Raw genomic sequence first — 19877 nt, forward strand, 5'->3', positions numbered from 1 at the left:
TTGTTTCTATTAGAGATCCCCATCAGTTCCTGCCAAGGCAGCAGCTACTCTTCTTGGGGTCCAAACACATTAAGACATGCTATTGGCCAACAGGTTCTTCTAGTCTGGAGCTAGTCTATGAGTATGATGGTCTGGAGTACATCACACAAAACATTATAAATAAAACGGTACATCATATAACATTATTACACCACTACATATCTACCAGTGGTGGAAAAAGTACCCAATTGTCATACTTGAGTAGAAGTAAAGATACCTTAATAGAAAATGACTCAAGTAAAAGAGAAAGTCACCCAGTAAAATATCACTTGAGTAAAAGTCTAAAAGTTTTTAGTTTTAAATATACTTATGTAGTAAAAGTAAATGTATTGCTAAAATATACTTAAGTATCAAAAGTAAAAGTACAAGTATAAATCATTTCAAATTCCTTATATTAAGCAAAGCAGATGGCCACATTTTCTAGTTTTCTATTTATTTACGGATGGCCAGGGGCACGCTCCAACTCTCAGACATAATTTCCAAACGAAGCATGTGTTTAGTGAGTTCGCCAGATCAGAGGCAGTAGCGATGACCAGGGATGTTCTCTTGATAAGTGTGTGACTTAAACAATTTTCCTGTCCTGCTAAGCATTTAAAATGTAACGAGTACTTTTGGGTGTCAGGGAAAATGTATGGAGTAAAATGTACACCATTATCATCAGGAATGTAGTGAAGTAAAAGTAAAAGTTGTGAAAAATATGAATAGTAAAGTACAGATACCAAAAAAAATACTTAAGTAGTACTTTAAAGTATTTTTACTTAAAGTCTTTACACCACTGATACCTACAATACAAAGTGTTTAATACCACTATACAACAATATAACACTGAACAAAAATATAAACGCAACATGTAAAGTGTTGGTCCCATGTTTCATGAGCTGAAATAAAACATCCCAGAAATGTTCCATATGCACAAAAAGCTTATTTCTCTCAAATTTGTTTACATCCCTGTTAGCGAGCATTTCTCCTTTGCCAAGATAATCCATCCACCTGACAGGTGTGGCATATCAAGAAGCTGATTAAACAGCATGATCATTACACAAGTGCACCTTGTGCTGGGGACAATAAAAGGCCACTCTAAAATGTGCAGTTTTGTCACACAACACAATGCCACAGATGTCTCAAGTTTTGAGGCAGTTTGCAATTGGCATGCTGACTGCAGGAATGTACACCAGAGTTGTTGCCAGAAAATGTAAATGTAAATTTCTCTACCATAAGCCGCCTCCAACATCATTTTAGAGAATTTGGCAGTACGTCCAACCGGCCTCACAACCGCAGACCATGTGTAACCACGCCAGCCCAGGACCTCCACCTCCGGCTTCTTCACCTGTGGGATTGTCTGAGATCAGCCACTCGGACAGCTGATGAAACTGTGGGTTTGCACAACTGAAGGAGGTCTGGACAAACTGTCAGAAACCGTCTCAGAGAAGCTCATCTGCGTGCTCGTTGTCCTCACAGGGGTCTTGACCTGACTGCAGTTCGGCGTCGTAACCGACTTCAGTGGACAAATGCTCACCTTCGATGGCCACTGGCACGCTGGAGAACTGTGCTCTTCACGGTTTCAACTGTACCGAGTAGATGGTGGACAGCGTGTATGGCGTCGTGTGGGCGAGTGGTTTGCTGATGTCAACGCTGTGAACAGAGTAACCCATGGTGGCAGTGGGGTTATGGTATGGGCAGGCATAAGCTATGGACAGTTGCATTTTATCGATGGCAATTTGAACGCACAGAGATACCGTGATGAGATCCTGAGGCCCATTGTCTTGCCATTCATCCGCAGCCATCACCTCATGTTTCAGCATGATCTGTACACAATTCCTGGAAGCTGAAAATGTCCCAGTTCTTCCATGGCCTGCATACTCACCAGACGTCACCCATTGAGCATGTTTGGGATGCTCTGGATCGACGTGTACGACAGCGTGTTCCAATTCCCGCAGCCACTGAAGAGGAGTGGGAGAACATTCCACAGGCCACAATCAACAGCCTGATGAACTTTATGCCAAGGAGATGTGTCACGCTGCATGAAGCAAATGGTGGTCACACCAGATACTGACTCGTTTTCTGATGCATATCTGTATTGCCAGTCATGTGAAATCCATAGATTAGGGCCTAATGAATTTATTTCAATAGACGGATTTCGTTATATGAACTGTAACTCAGTAACATCGTTGAAATCGTTGCGTTTATATTTTTGTTCAGTATATATTGAGGGTTATGGAGGGTTAGCGGTCAGGTACATTCTGTATATACTCAGTAACTATATGGAGGGTTATGGAGGGTTAGCGGTGAGGTACATGTACTCCCAGTCAATATTCAAGTCATAAGAAGGAATTCCCCTAGACCACGCCCACCTTGGGGGAAAACAATCCATCTTCCCCATTGACCCCCATTTAAAAAAAAGCCAACTTCTCTGTTGATTTTTTATTATACAGAAACCGAAATCTATGCTGAAAACCTGCTGTGTTTTACAATGTACATCAAACCGGGTCAAAAATCCAGATCCAGTTTGTAATGCACGTAGTGAGTAGATCTCTGTGGCTTCAGGCTATTCAGGGGAGAGGGGGAAATTGTGGGACGGTTGCCTTCAGAAAGTATTCATACCCGGGCGGCAGGTAGCTTAGTGGGTAAGAGCGTTGTGCCAGTAACCGAAAGGTCGCTGGTTCTAATCCCCGAGCCGACTAGGTGAAAAATCTGTCGATGTGCCCTTGAGCAAGGCACTTAACCCTAATTGCTTCTGTAAGTCGCTCTGGATAAGAGCGTCTGCTAAATGACTAAAATGTAAATGTAATACCCCTTGACTTATTCCACATTTTGTTGTGTTACAGCCTGAATTTAAAATGGATAAAATATATTTTTTAAATCTCACCCATCTACACACAATTACCCATAATGACAAAGTGAAAAATATGTTTTTAGAAATTTTAGCTAATAAATTGAAAGTTAAGTACAGACATAATTAATTTACATAAGTATTCACAGCCTTGAGTCAATACTTTGTAGAAGCACCTTTGGCAGCTATAAAAAAAAATGATTCAAGCTCTGTCAAATTGGTTGTTGATCATTGCTAGACAACCATTTTCAGGTCTTGCCATAGATTGCAAGTAGATTAAAGTCAAAACTCTTAACTCGGCCACTCAGGAACAATCACTGTCTTCTTGGTAAGCAGCTCCGGTGTAGATTTGGCCTTGTGTTTTAGGTCATTGTCCTGCTGAAAGGTGAATTCATCTACCATTGTCTGGTGGAAAGCAGACTGAACCAGGTTTTCCTCTAGGATTTTGCCTGTGCTTGTGTCCATTCTGTTTCTTTGTTATCCTGAAAAACTCCCCAGTCCTTAATGATTACAAGCATACCTATGTAGGGCTGTTGCGGTGACCGTATTACCGCCACACCGGCAGTCCTGAGTCATGACCGCAGTAAAATTCCACTTGACCGTTGAGTCACGGTAATGTCCTCTTATCCGTTGGCAGTTTCCAACTCGCTAATGGCCATCAGGTCGGTACTCAGGGCTCTATTGTCCCTCTAACCATCAGGTCCTAATGGCCTGGTACTCAGGGCTCTATTGTCCCTCTAACCATCAGGTCCTAATGGCCTGGTACTCAGGGCTCTATTGTCCCTCTAACCATCAGGTCCTAATGGCCTGGTACTCAGGGCTCTATTGTCCCTCTAACCATCAGGTCCTAATGGCCTGGTACTCAGGGCTCTATTGTCCCTCTAACCATCAGGTCCTAATGGGCTGGTACTCAGGGCTCTATTGTCCCTCTAACCATCAGGTCCTAATGGGCTGGTACTCAGGGCTCTATTGTCCCTCTAACCATCAGGTCCTAATGGCCTGGTACTCAGGGCTCTATTGTCCCTCTAACCATCAGGTCCTAATGGCCTGGTACTCAGGGCTCTATTGTCCCTCTAACCATCAGGTCCTAATGGCCTGGTACTCAGGGCTCTATTGTCCTTCTAACCATCAGGTCCTAATTACATTTACATTTTAGTCATTTAGCAGACGCTCTTATCCAGAGCGACTTACAGTTAGTGAGTACATACATATTTGTATTTATTTTTCATACTGGCCCCCCCGCGGGAATCGAACCCACAACCCTGGCGTTGCAAACACCATGCTCTACCAACATCCCTGCCGGCCATTCCCTCCCCTACCCTGGGCCAATTGTGCGCCGCCCCATGGGTCTCCCGGTCACGGCCGGCTACGACAGAGCCTGGATTCGAACCAGGATCTCTAGTGGCACAGCTAGCACTGCGATGCAGTGCCTTAGACCACTGCGCCACTCGGGAGACGGCCTGGTACTCAGGGCTCTATTGTCCCTCTAACCATCAGGTCGCTAATGGCCTGGTACTCAGGGCTCTATTGTCCCTCTAACCACTCTGACATCAATGCAATTGAAAATCACATCAAACACTTATCATCAAAACAGTATGTGCTTTTAAAACTCACCTCACTGTGATTGATCAATCTGAAAAAAGGTTGAAACTGAGTGGAAAACATGGTCATTGTGGATGTTGTTTCAAAGCCTAACAAGGAAACGGACAGGCTTTCTGAGGTGATGATTAATTAAAAAACAACCATATGCATATTAGAGTTTATACATAAGCATATATGAGCCCAAGCCCAAAGAAAAACATAATTAAAATAATGATTATACAATCCCCGCCTCTACCATCCATTGGCCTAGAGTACCTCATGATAAGCTGTAGATCACACTGCTCATCCAGAGGCGGCGCTCCTAGTGGCCGGGGACTTTAATGCAGGCAAACTTAAATCAGTTTTACCTAATTTCTACCAGCATGTCACATGTGCAACCAGAGGAAAAAAAACTCTAGACCACCTTTACTTCACACACAGAGACACGTACAAAGCTCTCCCTCGCCCTCCATTTGGCAAATCTGACAATAATGCTATCCTCCTGCTATCCTCCTCCTCCATAACAGCTTCTACCCCCAAGCCATAAGACTGGATTTCATGTAATGGACATACACAAAATAGTCCAAATTGGTGAAGTGACATTTTAAAAAAATAACTTGTTTCAAAAAATACTAACAAATAAATAACGGAAAAGTGGTGCGTGCATATGTATTCACCCCCTTTGCTATGAAGCCCCTAAATAAGATCTGGTGCAACCAATTACCTTCAGAAGTCACATAATTAGTTACATAAAGTCCACCTGTGTGCAATCTAGGTGTCACATGATCTGTCACATGATCTCAGTATATATACACACCTGTTCTGAAAGGCCCCAGAGTCTGCAACACCACTAAGCAAAGGGGACCACCAAGCAAGCGGCACCATGAAGACCAAGGAGCTCTCCAAACAGGTCAGGGACAAAGTTGTGGAGAAGTACAGATCAGGGTTGGGTTACAAAAAAATATCAGAAACTTAAACATCCTACGGAGCACCATTAAATCCATTATTTAAAAATTGAAAGAATATGGCACCACAACAAACCTGCCAAGAGAGGGCCGCCCACCAAAACTCACGGACCAGGCAAGGAGGGCATTAATCAGAGGCAACAAAGAGACCAAAGATAACCCTGAAGGTGCTGCAAAGCTCCACAGTGGAGATTGGAGTATCTGTCCATAGGACCACTTTAAGCCGTACACTCCACAGAGCTGGGCTTTACGGAAGAGTGGCCAGAAAAAAGCCATTGCTTAAAGAAATAAGCAAACACGTTTGGTGTTCGCCAAAAGCCATGTGGGAGACTCCCCAAACATATGGAAGAAGGTACTCTGGTCAGATGAGACTAAAATTGAGCTTTTTGGCCATCAAGGAAAACGCTATGTCTGGCGCAAACCCAACACCTATCATCACCCCGAGAACACAATCCCCAGAGTGAAGCATGGTGGTGGCAGCATCATGCTGTGGGGATGTTTTTCATCGATAGGGACTGGGAAACTGGTCAGAATTGAAGGATGATGGATGGCGCTAAATACAGGGAAATTCTTGAGGGAAACCTGTTTCAGTCTTCCAGAGATTTGAGACTGGGACGGAGGTTCACATTCCAGCAGGATAATGACCCTAAGCATACTGCTAAAGCAACACTCAAGTGGCTTAAGGGGAAACATTTAAAATGTCTTGGAATGGCCTAGTCAAAGCCCAGACCTCAATCCAATTGAGAATCTGTGGTATGATTTAAAGATTGCTGTACACCAGCGGAACCCACCCAACTTGAAGAAGCTGGAGCAGTTTTGCCTTGAAGGATGGGCAAAAATCCCAGTGGCTAGATGTACCAAGCTTATAGAGACATACCCCAAGAGACTTGCAGCTGTAATTGCTGCAAAAGGTGGCTCTACACAGTATTGACTTTGGGGGGTGAATAGTTATGCACGCTCAAGTTCTGTTTTTTTGTCTTATTTCTTGTTTGTTTCACAATAAAAAATATTTTGCATCTTCAAAGTGGTAGGCATGTTGTGTAAATCAAATGATACAAACCCCCCCAAAAAATCAATTTTAATTCCAGGTTGTAAGGCAACAAAACAGGAAAAATGCCAAGGAGGGTGAAAACTTTCTCAAGACACTGTACATGTACAAATTACCTCGACTAACCTGTAACCCCGCACATTGACTCGGTACCGGTACCCCCTGTATATATATATATATTTATATTTATATTTATTTAACCTTTATTTAACTAGGCAAGTCAGTTAAGAACACACTCTTATTTACAATGACGGCCTACCCCGGCCAAACCCGGACGACGCTGGGCCAATTGTGCGCCGCCCTATGGGATATAGCCTCGTTATAGTTATTTTATTGTGTTAATTTTTAATTTAATTTTTTACTTTAGTTTATTTAATAAATATTTTCTTAACTCTATTTCTTGAACTGCATTGTTGGTTAAGGACATGTGACAAATACAATTTAATTTAATTTAAATACATATGCTACCGCATATTACGCACCGCAGAAAAAACATACAAAAAACTGATCTTAATTGGTCTAGCCTATTTTCCAAAATTAAACAAATTCTAGTAATTACCTTTGAGTGTGGACTGTATTATTATGCATACTGGATGGACTGGTTCTCTTATGCTACACTCCAAAGTTTATATTCCTGAGTCTGGGAGAGAAAGTATGGGCTTAGGTATAGCCATCCCTAGGTGATGCTGTTGGTCCATTGATTGTACAGTATGGCTTACAGAGTTATAGTGAATTTGTATTTGTATTTTTGCATTTTTTTTATAATTTAATAATTCATTTTTAAATGTAATTAAATTACTAACAATATGCTACCTTTAGCTACCAATGTGTGTTTCTCCTCCCCTCTCTCCTTCATTACTTTCTCAAGCAGAGAATGGAGCTGTCAAGACTTTACAGGGAGAGGAGATGTCAACAGTTTAATTAAATATGTTTTGTTGTGAAAACGTGTTACTTTTGATGTTTCCGAACAGATTTCACATGGTTTCCCAAATTAACCACTGGGTAGCTGCAGGAACAGGGTTGGAGAGCCCGTGGCATACAGAGTTTGGTCGGAATATCACCTGTCGCGGAGAGGCTGCATGCTCCTCCAAACAGTGGTTGATGCGTGGAGTGAAATAACCGGAGAGAGTAGCCTACCCGAACGAACAACAGGCGGGAAAGCGGCTTCCATTCGCTTTTGGAGTGCATAGGCGGATGACGTGTTTAAAAAAAAAAAAAGTTTTTATTTGGCCTTGTACCTGTTTTTTCCCCCTGGCCCTGTTCCTGCCCATTTGATAATGGGCCATTCTAAATCTTAACAATTTTAACATACAGTATTAGTAAAGACAATATTAAATTGAGAATAGTCTGATGGGTGATAATATGATCACTTGATGAGATGTGTGCAGCCTGAGGCGAAGAACAGAGCGCAAGCTTTTTTTTTGCTACTTTCTCAAACCATCAATAGCCCATAGTGGCGTCATGCAGCCCAGATAGGTTTTGATTTCTAAGACATTCTAAGCTTTGCATTATTCACAACTAAAGTGGCAAATACCTCTATATCTGGCGTAGCCTATAGGACCTGTTTCAAAAGATCACATGTATTATTTTATTTGGGTACTTTTTACCCCTTTTTCGTGATATCCCATTGGTAGTTTTTTTTTACAGTCTTGTCCCATCGCTGCAACTCCCGTACGGACTCAGGAGAGGCGAAGGTCGAGAGCCATGCGTCCTCTCGAAACACGACCACGCCAAGCCGCACTGCTTCTTGACAAGACTGCCAGCTTAACCCGGAAACACTGTACAGCTGGCGACCGAAGTCAGCGTGCATGCGCCCGGCCGCCACAAGGAGTCGCTAGAGCGCGATGGGACAAGGACATCACAGCCGACCAAACCTTCCCCTAACCCGGACGACGCTGGGCCAATTGTGCGCCGCCTCATTGGGTCTCCTGGTCGCGGTCGGCTGCGACACAGCCCGGGATCGAACCCGGATCTGTAGTGACGCCTCAAGCACCGCAGTGCCTTAGACTGCTGCGCCACTCGGAATGCCTGGAGGAACATCTTTGATTGGTCCTCAAAAGGTACATGAGAGGGCCATTGAACCTGACCCAGAACTCGCTCTCTTTGGCTGCTCAGAGTCTGCTCTAAGATCGTCCTATGAGGAACAACCGGCTATGGTGTTTGGAATGGTGGCTGCAAAAAAACATTATCCAGAATGGAAGTCACCCACCCCCCCTTGCTTCCGTAGATGGCAAACTGAAATGATTAACACCATTAACTTTGAAAATATTTGTTTTTTTCAGGACTAACTCCTCCAGCAGATTTCTCAAGATTTAGGGTCAATTTCTGGACCTTTGGGACAGGGACTTGATTGTGAACACTGACTAGGAACGCTTATTGTTGTTGTACCTGTTCATTGTTGCTCTATTCTTGTCCCATGTCTTGCTTAAGCAATACTTCATTTCATATGTCTGGCAGCAGTTTTTTGTTATTTTGTTGTGTGTTTTTGTTTTGTACTAAATTGTAAAATAAAATTATTTAAAAAGAATATATACAAAAGTGTAATTAATAACTTCACCATGCTCAAAGGGAAATTCAAAACCTCCCTGGTCTTTTTGTTGAATCTGTGTTTGAAATTCCCTGCTCAACTGAGGGACCTTAGGGATAATTGTATGTGTGGGGTACAGAGTAGTCATTCAACAATCATGTTAAACACTATCATTGCACACAGAGTAAGTCCATGCAACTTATTATGTGAATTGTTAAGCACATTTTTACTCCTGAACTTATTTAGGCTTGCTATAACAAAGGGGTTGAACACCCATTGACTCAAGACATGTCAGCTTTTCATTTTTTATTAATTTGTAAAAACATAATTCAACTTATTATGGGGTATTGTGTGTAGGCCAGTGACCAAAAATCTCAATTGAATCCATTTTAGGGGCAGTCCCCTGTAGCTCAGTTGGTAGAGCATGGCGCTTGCAACAGGGGGGCCAGTATGAAAATGTATGCACTAACTGTAAGTCGCTCTGGATAAGAGCGTCTGCTAAATTACTCAAATGTAAATGTAAAATTTTAAATTCAGGCTGTAACCCACGGGGGGGCCAGTATAAAATAAATAAATAAAAAAATAAATAAAATTATTCACTAACTGTAAGTCGCTCTGGATAAGAGCGTCTGCTAAATGACGTAAATGTAAATGTAAACACAACAACATTTTGAAAAAGTCAAGGGGTGTGATTGAATACTTTCTGAAGACACTGTAATTCCCTCACCGTAACATTAACAGAACTGCAGGAAAGCAGCGCTCGGCAGGTGGGGGCAAAGGACACTGTGTACCGGTGTCCCCTAGCTAGCTAGCAGCCTCCTTCATTGGCGTTTTTTTCGGCGGTTGGCATCCAACGTTGGTGCATTACCGCCACCTACTGTGCTGGAGTGTGGGCCAGAGCATCAAATGGCAGTGTGCACGGCATGTAGTTACCGCAGTCTGCAGATGGACATTATTGCTTGAGTCTGACTCCAGCCCACAAAGTTGATGAATTGAGACTCGACTTGATAGAAAATAAAAACAACTTGGAACTTGGCTTTTGACTTGAGACTGATGACTTGAAATGACCTGGTCAGGTTTTGTAAGGTTTAGTCACTAATTTTGTGGCACAGTCTCTCTGTGGGTTACTCTCCACGCAGCCAGAGACGATAGTCGCAGCATCGCCCTTGCAAAAGAAAACATGCAACAGATTGGCTAATGAAAACACACACTCGGCCCTCTGATTGGACCAGAAAACTGTCAAATCAACACAGGGTGGGGTTCGCTAGCGAACAGACTGCTGATTTGCCGTACAGCTATTGGATCGGATGCAGCGCAAACGTCAAATTGCAGGGAGAGTGGATTGACACAAATAAATATGCATCTCCAAAAAATGGTTTGGTGTTCAAGAATATTAACTGTTTACTTTGTAAGCTCACCAGCAATGGGGCATCAATTACTAGCATACTGCTCTTTTAGTATGTAACAATTGCTTGAAATTGATAATTTACTGATGAAGCATTTGGAATTTGTTGTTAAAATGTATTATTACTGTGTGCGAAGAGGCACCAGAGGCACCAAAGGCAGTGGAGACTGAATTACAGCACAGAAAACATTTTCCTGGCACGGACAAATAATTAATGCCGTTCAAGGATTTTGGTGGGAATTCAGGTATACAATCTATTGTAAAATGTAACTCTATTTTCTTACATTTTCTAATGTAATCAGGTATTTCCTTCATATTCTGTGTAAAAATAAAGGAAATTATATGTGCTTCATTTGTGTGAATGTATTTGCATATGTGCTACAAAAACATACTCTGTCTAGGCCTACCTGCACTGTCTAGACTGCCTCATTAATTACTGTTGTCACGTTCTGTTGCATAATTCAACAAGTGTATCAATAGCAGGATACCCTCGGATTAAAAACCAACACGCTTGGCTCTAGATTACACCCATCTAAACATATTTTACATTGTTTGCGAGATCAGAAATAATATCACTATAATCCCAGTGTTAATTTTCGGAAGTTGCTTTCATTTCAGCGCAACTAATTTGCAAACATTTCAACTGTATTCAATTATTACTTTTTAAAATTCCACCCAAAAAATGACACCCATTAAAATAAAGTATTTATTCTCTTTCTTGCGATGCGTTAAATCAGACGCCGTTACCGTTACTTTACCGTTCTTGTAGATAAAACGGAAAGACAATAGCTGTGTTCAAATCAAATCAAATTCTATTTGTCACATACGCCGAATACAACAGGTGTAGACCTTACAGTGAAATGCTTACTTACAAGCCCTTAACCAACAATGCAGTTTTAAGAAAGAATACCACAAGAAATCACAACAAAATACAATATAAAATAATACGAAATAAAAGTAACAAATAATTAAAGAGCAGCAGTAAAAATAACAATAGCGAGGCTATATACAGGGGGTACCGGTACAGAGTCAATGTGCGGGGGCACCGGTTAGTCGAGGTAATTGGGGTAATATGCCCATGTAGGTAGAGTTATTAAAGTGACTATGCATAGATAATAAACAGAGAGTAGCAGTAGCGTAAAAGAGGGGTAGCAGAGAGAACAGTCTATGACTAGGGTGGCTGGAGTCTTTGACCATTTTTAGGGCCTTCCTCTGACACCGCCTGGTATAGAGGTCCTGGATGGCAGGAAGCTTGGCCCCAGTGATGTACTGGGCCGTACGCATTACTCTCTGTAGTGCCTTGCGGTCGGAGGCCGAGCAGTTGCCATACCAGGCAGTGATGCAACCAGTCAGGATGCTCTCGATGGTGCAGCTGTAGAACCTTTTGAGGATCTGAGGACCCAAGCCAAATCTTTTCAGTCTCCTTTCAGTCTCCTTAGGTTTTGTCGTGCCCTCTTCACGACTGTCGAATACTCATACTAACGGCACTATTTGTGACGTAAATTGAGTATGTAGTATGCTTATTGGTCATAGTATGGATATAGTTAGTATGCCAAAAGTTCCCGGATGTCGTACTACATTCGCCAAAATACGAAGTATACAAGCAGTGGACAATATTTCCGTGCTTTTAGGGCCCATAAGGCAATTCTTCCAAAAATGGGTGTGGCTTCACAACATTTTCCGATTTGAAGAAAATGGTTGAAAATATGCAGCCGAAGTCCGACGAGAACGGATACAAATTAATTGCTTTAATTATGACAAATGTTAAGAAAATGTTGAGCAATGTAGTAAAGTAATGACTTTTCAAATAAGTTACGTTACACGTCATGTTGGCTGACAATTTGTTAGCTACGCTATCCTTACGAACCACATAGCATATCATTACAGCAGTATGTACCGGTGTGTTAGCTAGCAATCTAAGTAACGTTGTTAGTTGGCTACTAATACATCGAACTTGCCAGTATATTAACTATATGCTATCTAACTAACTATCCAACATTTATTGACTTGATTATTCCCGTCATTCTTAGCTTAGCTAAGTGGTATAGTCGTTGTGCATTCTCAATGGACATTCGGGTGCTTTCGTAAATTCGCTCATTCTATCTACTCCGATTTCAGAGCACTCTCGTCTGAGTGTACCAGAGCGCAGAATAATTTACGAACACTCAACACCCGTTGAATATGACCGGTGTCACTAAACGTCGGCAGAAAATCGTAATTAAATTGTTGCCAGAAGCACAGTTAGTCACCAACGCTCTGGATAACATGAAAACAGCCTAACCAGCTCTGCTAGGGTGAGTTAAATGGTCATAGTGAGGACGTAGCTAACAAGTTAGCCAGTTAGCTTGGGTGCTTGACTGCTGTTGTAAGGTCAGAACGCTTGGGTCAACCCTACTCCTCGGCCAGAGCGTCCAGTGTGCACTCTGAACGCGCCGAGAGCGAAACACTCTGAATTTTACGAACTGACAATGCTCTAATTTTACGAACGACCAGAGCGCACTCTGCCACTCCAGATTGAATTTACGAAACACACCCGAAGTCGTAAAATGTGTAGCTAGTAATTTGTTATGCTAACAAGCTAGCAAGAGGTTGCATAGCAACAGCATCAACTTCTGTTAGACAGGCGAAGCTCTAGTAGCCTCAATTTGAAAGGAAACTGTTTGTTTACAGTATACTAAAACGAACTATTAGTATATACTCATTAAGTATTAGTATACAGTATGTTAGTATGGGTATTCGAACACAGCTAGTGTATTCCATTGAGCCCATTTCAGCCATTACCAGGGGTGTGTTTGACAGGTCATTACAAACATTTCTGAGGTCGTAACGTTAATGGGAGAAAAAAAAACGACAGGCACAAGCAAGAGTATAAAAGAGTTGCAGGAGTAAAATGTAAGCAATCAATTAAGCGAGATTTAAGTGACAAGTGGATTTTGCACCCCTCAAACACAGGAAATAGATTGCTGAAAAAGACAGATCCTCAGGTGGGCGGGGCATGCGGGTTGCTACTGGTTGTGAGAAATAGGAGCGCGGGCAACTCAGTGCGCATAGAAATAGATTACGTGGCCTCCGCGTCACGCTTTGGAGTCAGTACATGAATAAGAGAAAATGATTGTTGTTTTATGAATGGTGATGAAATATAATTAATAATCGTTAAATCTGATTAAGACGAATGTACCAATGGATTTTGAAATGGCCTTTTACATTGTAGAACCAGTTTATTGGTTGTAATTGCCAATTGGGTAATTGTTTGGTCCTGGGAAGGGCCAAGTGCTGATATGTACCTGTCGAGCTCCTGACAGATTCCATTTGGTTTCTCAAGGGGAGGCTGTGCAGTCTTTCCCTCTACCTGTGTCTGTTCAGATAGGACAGGTTAAGCCTGATACAGAGGATATTTCTTTTGGGCTATTGCCCGTGTATATTTGGTGAAATCTACTTATATATTATGAATGATTTGGCTCTTTCACCATTAGATCACCAAGACCTGTAAATAAATCTACACTCTGAGCACGTCAACCTGCCTTGACTTCTGCTGATTTCATGCCCTTATGAATGCTACAAGGTCCATATTTTACAATTACATAATCAAAATGTGTTGTAGACTAAATCATGAAAAGGGCTGTCTGGTAGCCTCAATAAATAGACAAACATCTGTAGTTGAACAAGTCGTTGCATGTATCCTTTTTTTTTTTTTTTACTAGACTTGAGACTTGACTTGAAAAAACGTGTGACTCGACTCGCTCTTTAAATGCACGACTTGGACTTGACTCGAGACTTGGACCTTGTGACTTGATTGAAACTCTAATAATAGTGACTTGGTCTCACCTCTGTCTAATACCGACTGGGAGTATACCTGTAGTTGTCCGTTCATAGAGTTGAGGTCCTCAGCCTTCTTCTCCAGTGAAGACAACCAGACCTTCCTCTTCTGTCTGCAGCGGGACGCCGCTGCTCGGTTGCGTTCCAGGAACTTGCGCCTCTTCTCGTCCGGGTCCTCGCTGGTGGCTCTGCGCCGCCGGCCCCCTGTGATCGGGGTGTGCTGGGCAGGGGACGTCTTGGACACCATAGGGAACAGAAAGAGCAGCAAACATCACAACCAAACTATCAAAGCTCTTTAACAGACAACAACATCACGGAAAAACAAACCCTCAATCACAGAGGGTTGCATAGAGCAGGAGTTCCTGTGCCCCACAGTTTGGGAACCACTGATATAGAGTGAAATCATGTAGAATTCTTCAAGGTAATACTATACACTGATACAAGCACTTCAATGACTGTAGTTGTGGAATGGCCGAACTAAGCATAGCCCCCTCTGATGGCCAGTTGTGGTATTGTACTCACAGGCGTCTCAGTGGTGGAGGTGGCAGGCTGCTGGAGGGGCTGGGGGCTGGGTTCCTCAGGCGGGACCGGGGGAGGGGCAGGTGATGTGGCTGGACCAGGGGAAGGGGTCAAGGCTGGAGCCAGGGCTGCAATGTGGGTCACAGCACTGCTCTTGACAACACCAGCATCTTCATTGGTTACCTGAGGGAGCTGCTGGCTCACTACGGCTCTCAGCTTCTAGGGGGAGAAAAGAACACATGAGACACGAGATAAAACCTTTCTGCAATGTAGAGATCTTATGTTTGAGTTGAAACCAAAACTACATGGATATGAAAATCATGACTATGTTCATAGATGAATGAGAGAGACACTACTAATACACAGGGCCAGAGACTAGAGACACTACTAATACACAGGGCCAGAGACACTACTAATACACAGGGCCAGAGACACTACTAATACACAGGGCCAGAGACTAGAGACACTACTAATACACAGGGCCAGAGGCTAGAGACACTACTAATACACAGGGCCAGAGACACTACTAATACACAGGGCCAGAGACTAGAGACACTACTAATACACAGGGCCAGAGACTGGAGACACTACTAATAAACAGGGCCAGAGACACTACTAATACACAGGGCCAGAGACACTACTAATACACAGGGCCAGAGACTAGAGACACTACTAATACACAGGGCCAGAGGCTAGAGACACTACTAATAAACAGGGCCAGAGACACTACTAATACACAGGGCCAGAGACACTACTAATACACAGGGCCAGAGACACTACTAATACACAGGGCCAGAGACTGGAGACACTACTAATACACAGGGCCAGAGACACTCCTAATACACAGGGCCAGAGACTGGAGACACTACTAATACACAGGGCCAGAGACTAGAGACACTACTAATACTCAGGGCCAGAGACACTACTAATACACAGGGCCAGAGACTGAAGACACTACTAATAAACAGGGCCAGAGACACTACTAATACACAGGGCCAGAGACACTACTAATACACAGGGCCAGAGACTGGAAACACTACTAATACACAGGGCCAGAGACTAGAGACACTACTAATACTCAGGGCCAGAGACTGGAGACACTACTAATAAACAGGGCCAGAGACACTACTAATACTCAGGGCCAGAGACACTACTAATACACAGGGCCAGAGACTAGAGACACTACTAATACACAGGGCGAGAGACACTACTAATACACAGGGCCAGAGACTGGAGACACTACTAATAAACAGGGCCAGAGACACTACTAATACTCAGGGCCAGAGACACTACTAATACACAGGGCCAGAGACTGGAGACACTACTAATACACAGGGCCAGAGACACTACTAATACACAGGGCCAGAGACACTACTAATACACAGGGCCAGAGACTGGAGACACTACTAATACACAGGGCCAGAGACACTACTAATACACAGGGCCAGAGACACTACTAATACACAGGGCCAGAGACACTACTAATACACAGGGCCAGAGACTAGAGACACTACTAATACACAGGGCCAGAGACACTACTAATACACAGGGCCAGAGACTGGAGACACTACTAATACACAGGGCCAGAGACACTACTAATACACAGGGCCAGAGACTGGAGACACTACTAATACACAGGGTCAGAGACACTACTAATACTCAGGGCCAGAGACACTACTAATACTCAGGGCCAGAGACTGGAGACACTACTAATACACAGGGCCAGAGACTAGAGACACTACTAATACACAGGGCCAGACTAGACACTACTAATACACAGGGCCAGAGACTGGAGACACTACTAATACACAGGGCCAGAGACTGGAGACACTACTAATACAAAGGGCCAGAGACACTACTAATACACAGGGCCAGAGACACTACTAATACACAGGGCCAGAGACACTACTAATACACAGGGCCAGAGACTGGAGACACTACTAATACACAGGGCCAGAGACTGGAGACACTACTAATACACAGGGCCAGAGACACTACTAATACACAGGGCCAGAGTCACTACTAATACACAGGGCCAGAGACACTACTAATACACAGGGCCAGAGACTGGAGACACTACTAATACACAGGGCCAGAGACTGGAGACACTACTAATACACAGGGCCAGAGACTGGAGACACTACTAATACACAGGGCCAGAGACACTACTAATACACAGGGCCAGAGACACTACTAATACACATTGCCAGAGACTGGAGACACTACTAATACACAGGGCCAGAGACTGGAGACACTACTAATACACAGGGCCAGAGACTGGAGACACTACTAATACACAGGGCCAGAGACACTACTAATACACAGGGCCAGAGACACTACTAATACACAGGGCCAGAGACTGGAGACACTACTAATACACAGGGCCAGAGACACTACTATTACACAGGGCCAGAGACTGGAGACACTACTAATACACAGGGCCAGAGACACTACTAATACACAGGGCCAGAGACACTACTAATACACAGGGCCAGAGACTGGAGACACTACTAATACACAGGGCCAGAGACTAGAGACACTACTAATACACAGGGCCAGAGACTAGAGACACTACTAATACACAGGGCCAGAGACTGGAGACACTACTAATACACAGGGCCAGAGACTAGAGACACTACTAATACTCAGGGCCAGAGACACTACTAATACACAGGGCCAGAGACTGGAGACACTACTAATACACAGGGCCAGAGACACTACTAATACACAGGGCCAGAGACACTACTAATACACAGGGCCAGAGACTGGAGACACTACTAATAAACAGGGCCAGAGACACTACTAATACACAGGGCCAGAGACACTACTAATACACAGGGCCAGAGACACTACTAATACACAGGGCCAGAGACTGGAGACACTACTAATACACAGGGCCAGAGACTGGAGACACTACTAATACACAGGGCCAGAGACACTACTAATACACAGGGCCAGAGACACTACTAATACACAGGGCCAGAGACTAGAGACACTACTAATACACAGGGCCAGAGACTGGAGACAATACTAATACACAGGGCCAGAGACACTACTAATACACAGGGCCAGAGACACTACTAATACACAGGGCCAGAGACTAGAGACACTACTAATACACAGGGCCAGAGACTGGAGACACTACTAATACACAGGGCCAGAGACACTACTAATACACAGGGCCAGACTGAGACACTACTAATACACAGGGCCAGAGACTGGAGACACTACTAATACACAGGGCCAGAGACACTACTAATACACAGGGCCAGAGACACTACTAATACACAGGGCCAGAGACTGGAGACACTACTAATACACAGGGCCAGAGACACTACTAATACACAGGGCCAGAGACACTACTAATACACAGGGCCAAGAGAGACACTACTAATACACAGGGCCAGAGACTGGAGACACTACTAATACACAGGGCCAGAGACACTACTAATACACAGGGCCAGAGACTAGAGACACTACTAATACACAGGGCCAGAGACTGGAGACACTACTAATACACAGGGCCAGAGACACTACTAATACACAGGGCCAGAGACTGGAGACACTACTAATACACAGGGCCAGAGACTGGAGACACTACTAATACACAGGGCCAGAGACTTGAGACACTACTACTACACAGGGCCAGAGACACTACTAATACACAGGGCCAGAGACACTACTAATACACAGGGCCAGAGACACTACTAATACACAGGGCCAGAGACTGGAGACACTACTAATACACAGGGCCAGAGACTGGAGACACTACTAATACACAGGGCCAGAGACACTACTAATATACAGGGCCAGAGACACTACTAATACACAGGGCCAGAGACACTACTAATACACAGGGCCAGAGACACTACTAATACACAGGGCCAGAGACGGGAGACACTACTAATACACAGGGCCAGAGACTAGAGACACTACTAATACACAGGGCCAGAGACTAGAGACACTACTAATACACAGGGCCAGAGACTGGAGACACTACTAATACACAGGGCCAGAGGCTAGAGACACTACTAATACACAGGGCCAGAGACTAGAGACACTACTAATAAACAGGGCCAGAGACACTACTAATACACAGGGCCAGAGACACTACTAATACACAGGGCCAGATACACTACTAATACACAGGGCCAGAGACTGGAGACACTACTAATACACAGGGCCAGAGACTGGAGACACTACTAATACACAGGGCCAGAGACTGGAGACACTACTAATACACAGGGCCAGAGACACTACTAATACACAGGGCCAGAGACACTACTAATACACAGGGCCAGAGACTGGAGACACTACTAATACACAGGGCCAGAGACACTACTATTACACAGGGCCAGAGACTGGAGACACTACTAATACACAGGGCCAGAGACACTACTAATACACAGGGCCAGAGACTGGAGACACTACTAATACATAGGGCCAGAGACTAGAGACACTACTAATACACAGGGCCAGAGACTAGAGACACTACTAATACTCAGGGCCAGAGACACTACTAATACACAGGGCCAGAGACTGGAGACACTACTAATACACAGGGCCAGAGACAGTACTAATACACAGGGCCAGAGACACTACTAATACACAGGGCCAGAGACTGGAGACACTACTAATACACAGGGCCAGAGACACTACTATTACACAGGGCCAGAGACTGGAGACACTACTAATACACAGGGCCAGAGACACTACTAATACACAGGGCCAGAGACTGGAGACACTACTAATACATAGGGCCAGAGACTAGAGACACTACTAATACACAGGGCCAGAGACTAGAGACACTACTAATACACAGGGCCAGAGACTGGAGACACTACTAATACACAGGGCCAGAGACTAGAGACACTACTAATAATCAGGGCCAGAGACACTACTAATACACAGGGCCAGAGACTGGAGACACTACTAATACACAGGGCCAGAGACACTACTAATACACAGGGCCAGAGACACTACTAATACACAGGGCCAGAGACTGGAGACACTACTAATAAACAGGGCCAGAGACACTACTAATACACAGGGCCAGAGACACTACTAATACACAGGGCTAGAGACTGGAGACACTACTAATACACAGGGCCAGAGACACTACTAATACACAGGGCCAGAGACTAGAG

General features: G+C 43.9%; 1 protein-coding gene across 1 annotated transcript in view; it reads right to left on the reverse strand.

Annotated features, from left to right (window-relative positions):
- Window positions 1-19877, reverse strand: part of LOC121555148 (cyclic AMP-dependent transcription factor ATF-2-like) — a 77191-nt gene that overhangs the window by 16510 nt on the left and 40804 nt on the right. Inside the window, exons 8-9 of the mRNA XM_041868952.2 lie at window positions 14734-14949; window positions 14249-14446 (exon numbers count right to left, since the gene is read on the reverse strand). Of these exons, the coding sequence (XP_041724886.2) occupies window positions 14249-14446; window positions 14734-14949 (414 nt within the window). The remainder of the gene's footprint in view (window positions 1-14248; window positions 14447-14733; window positions 14950-19877) is intronic.

The sequence above is a fragment of the Coregonus clupeaformis genome, chromosome 40 (genome assembly GCF_020615455.1).
Source record: "Coregonus clupeaformis isolate EN_2021a chromosome 40, ASM2061545v1, whole genome shotgun sequence".
NCBI classification, from domain to species: Eukaryota; Metazoa; Chordata; class Actinopteri; order Salmoniformes; family Salmonidae; genus Coregonus; species Coregonus clupeaformis.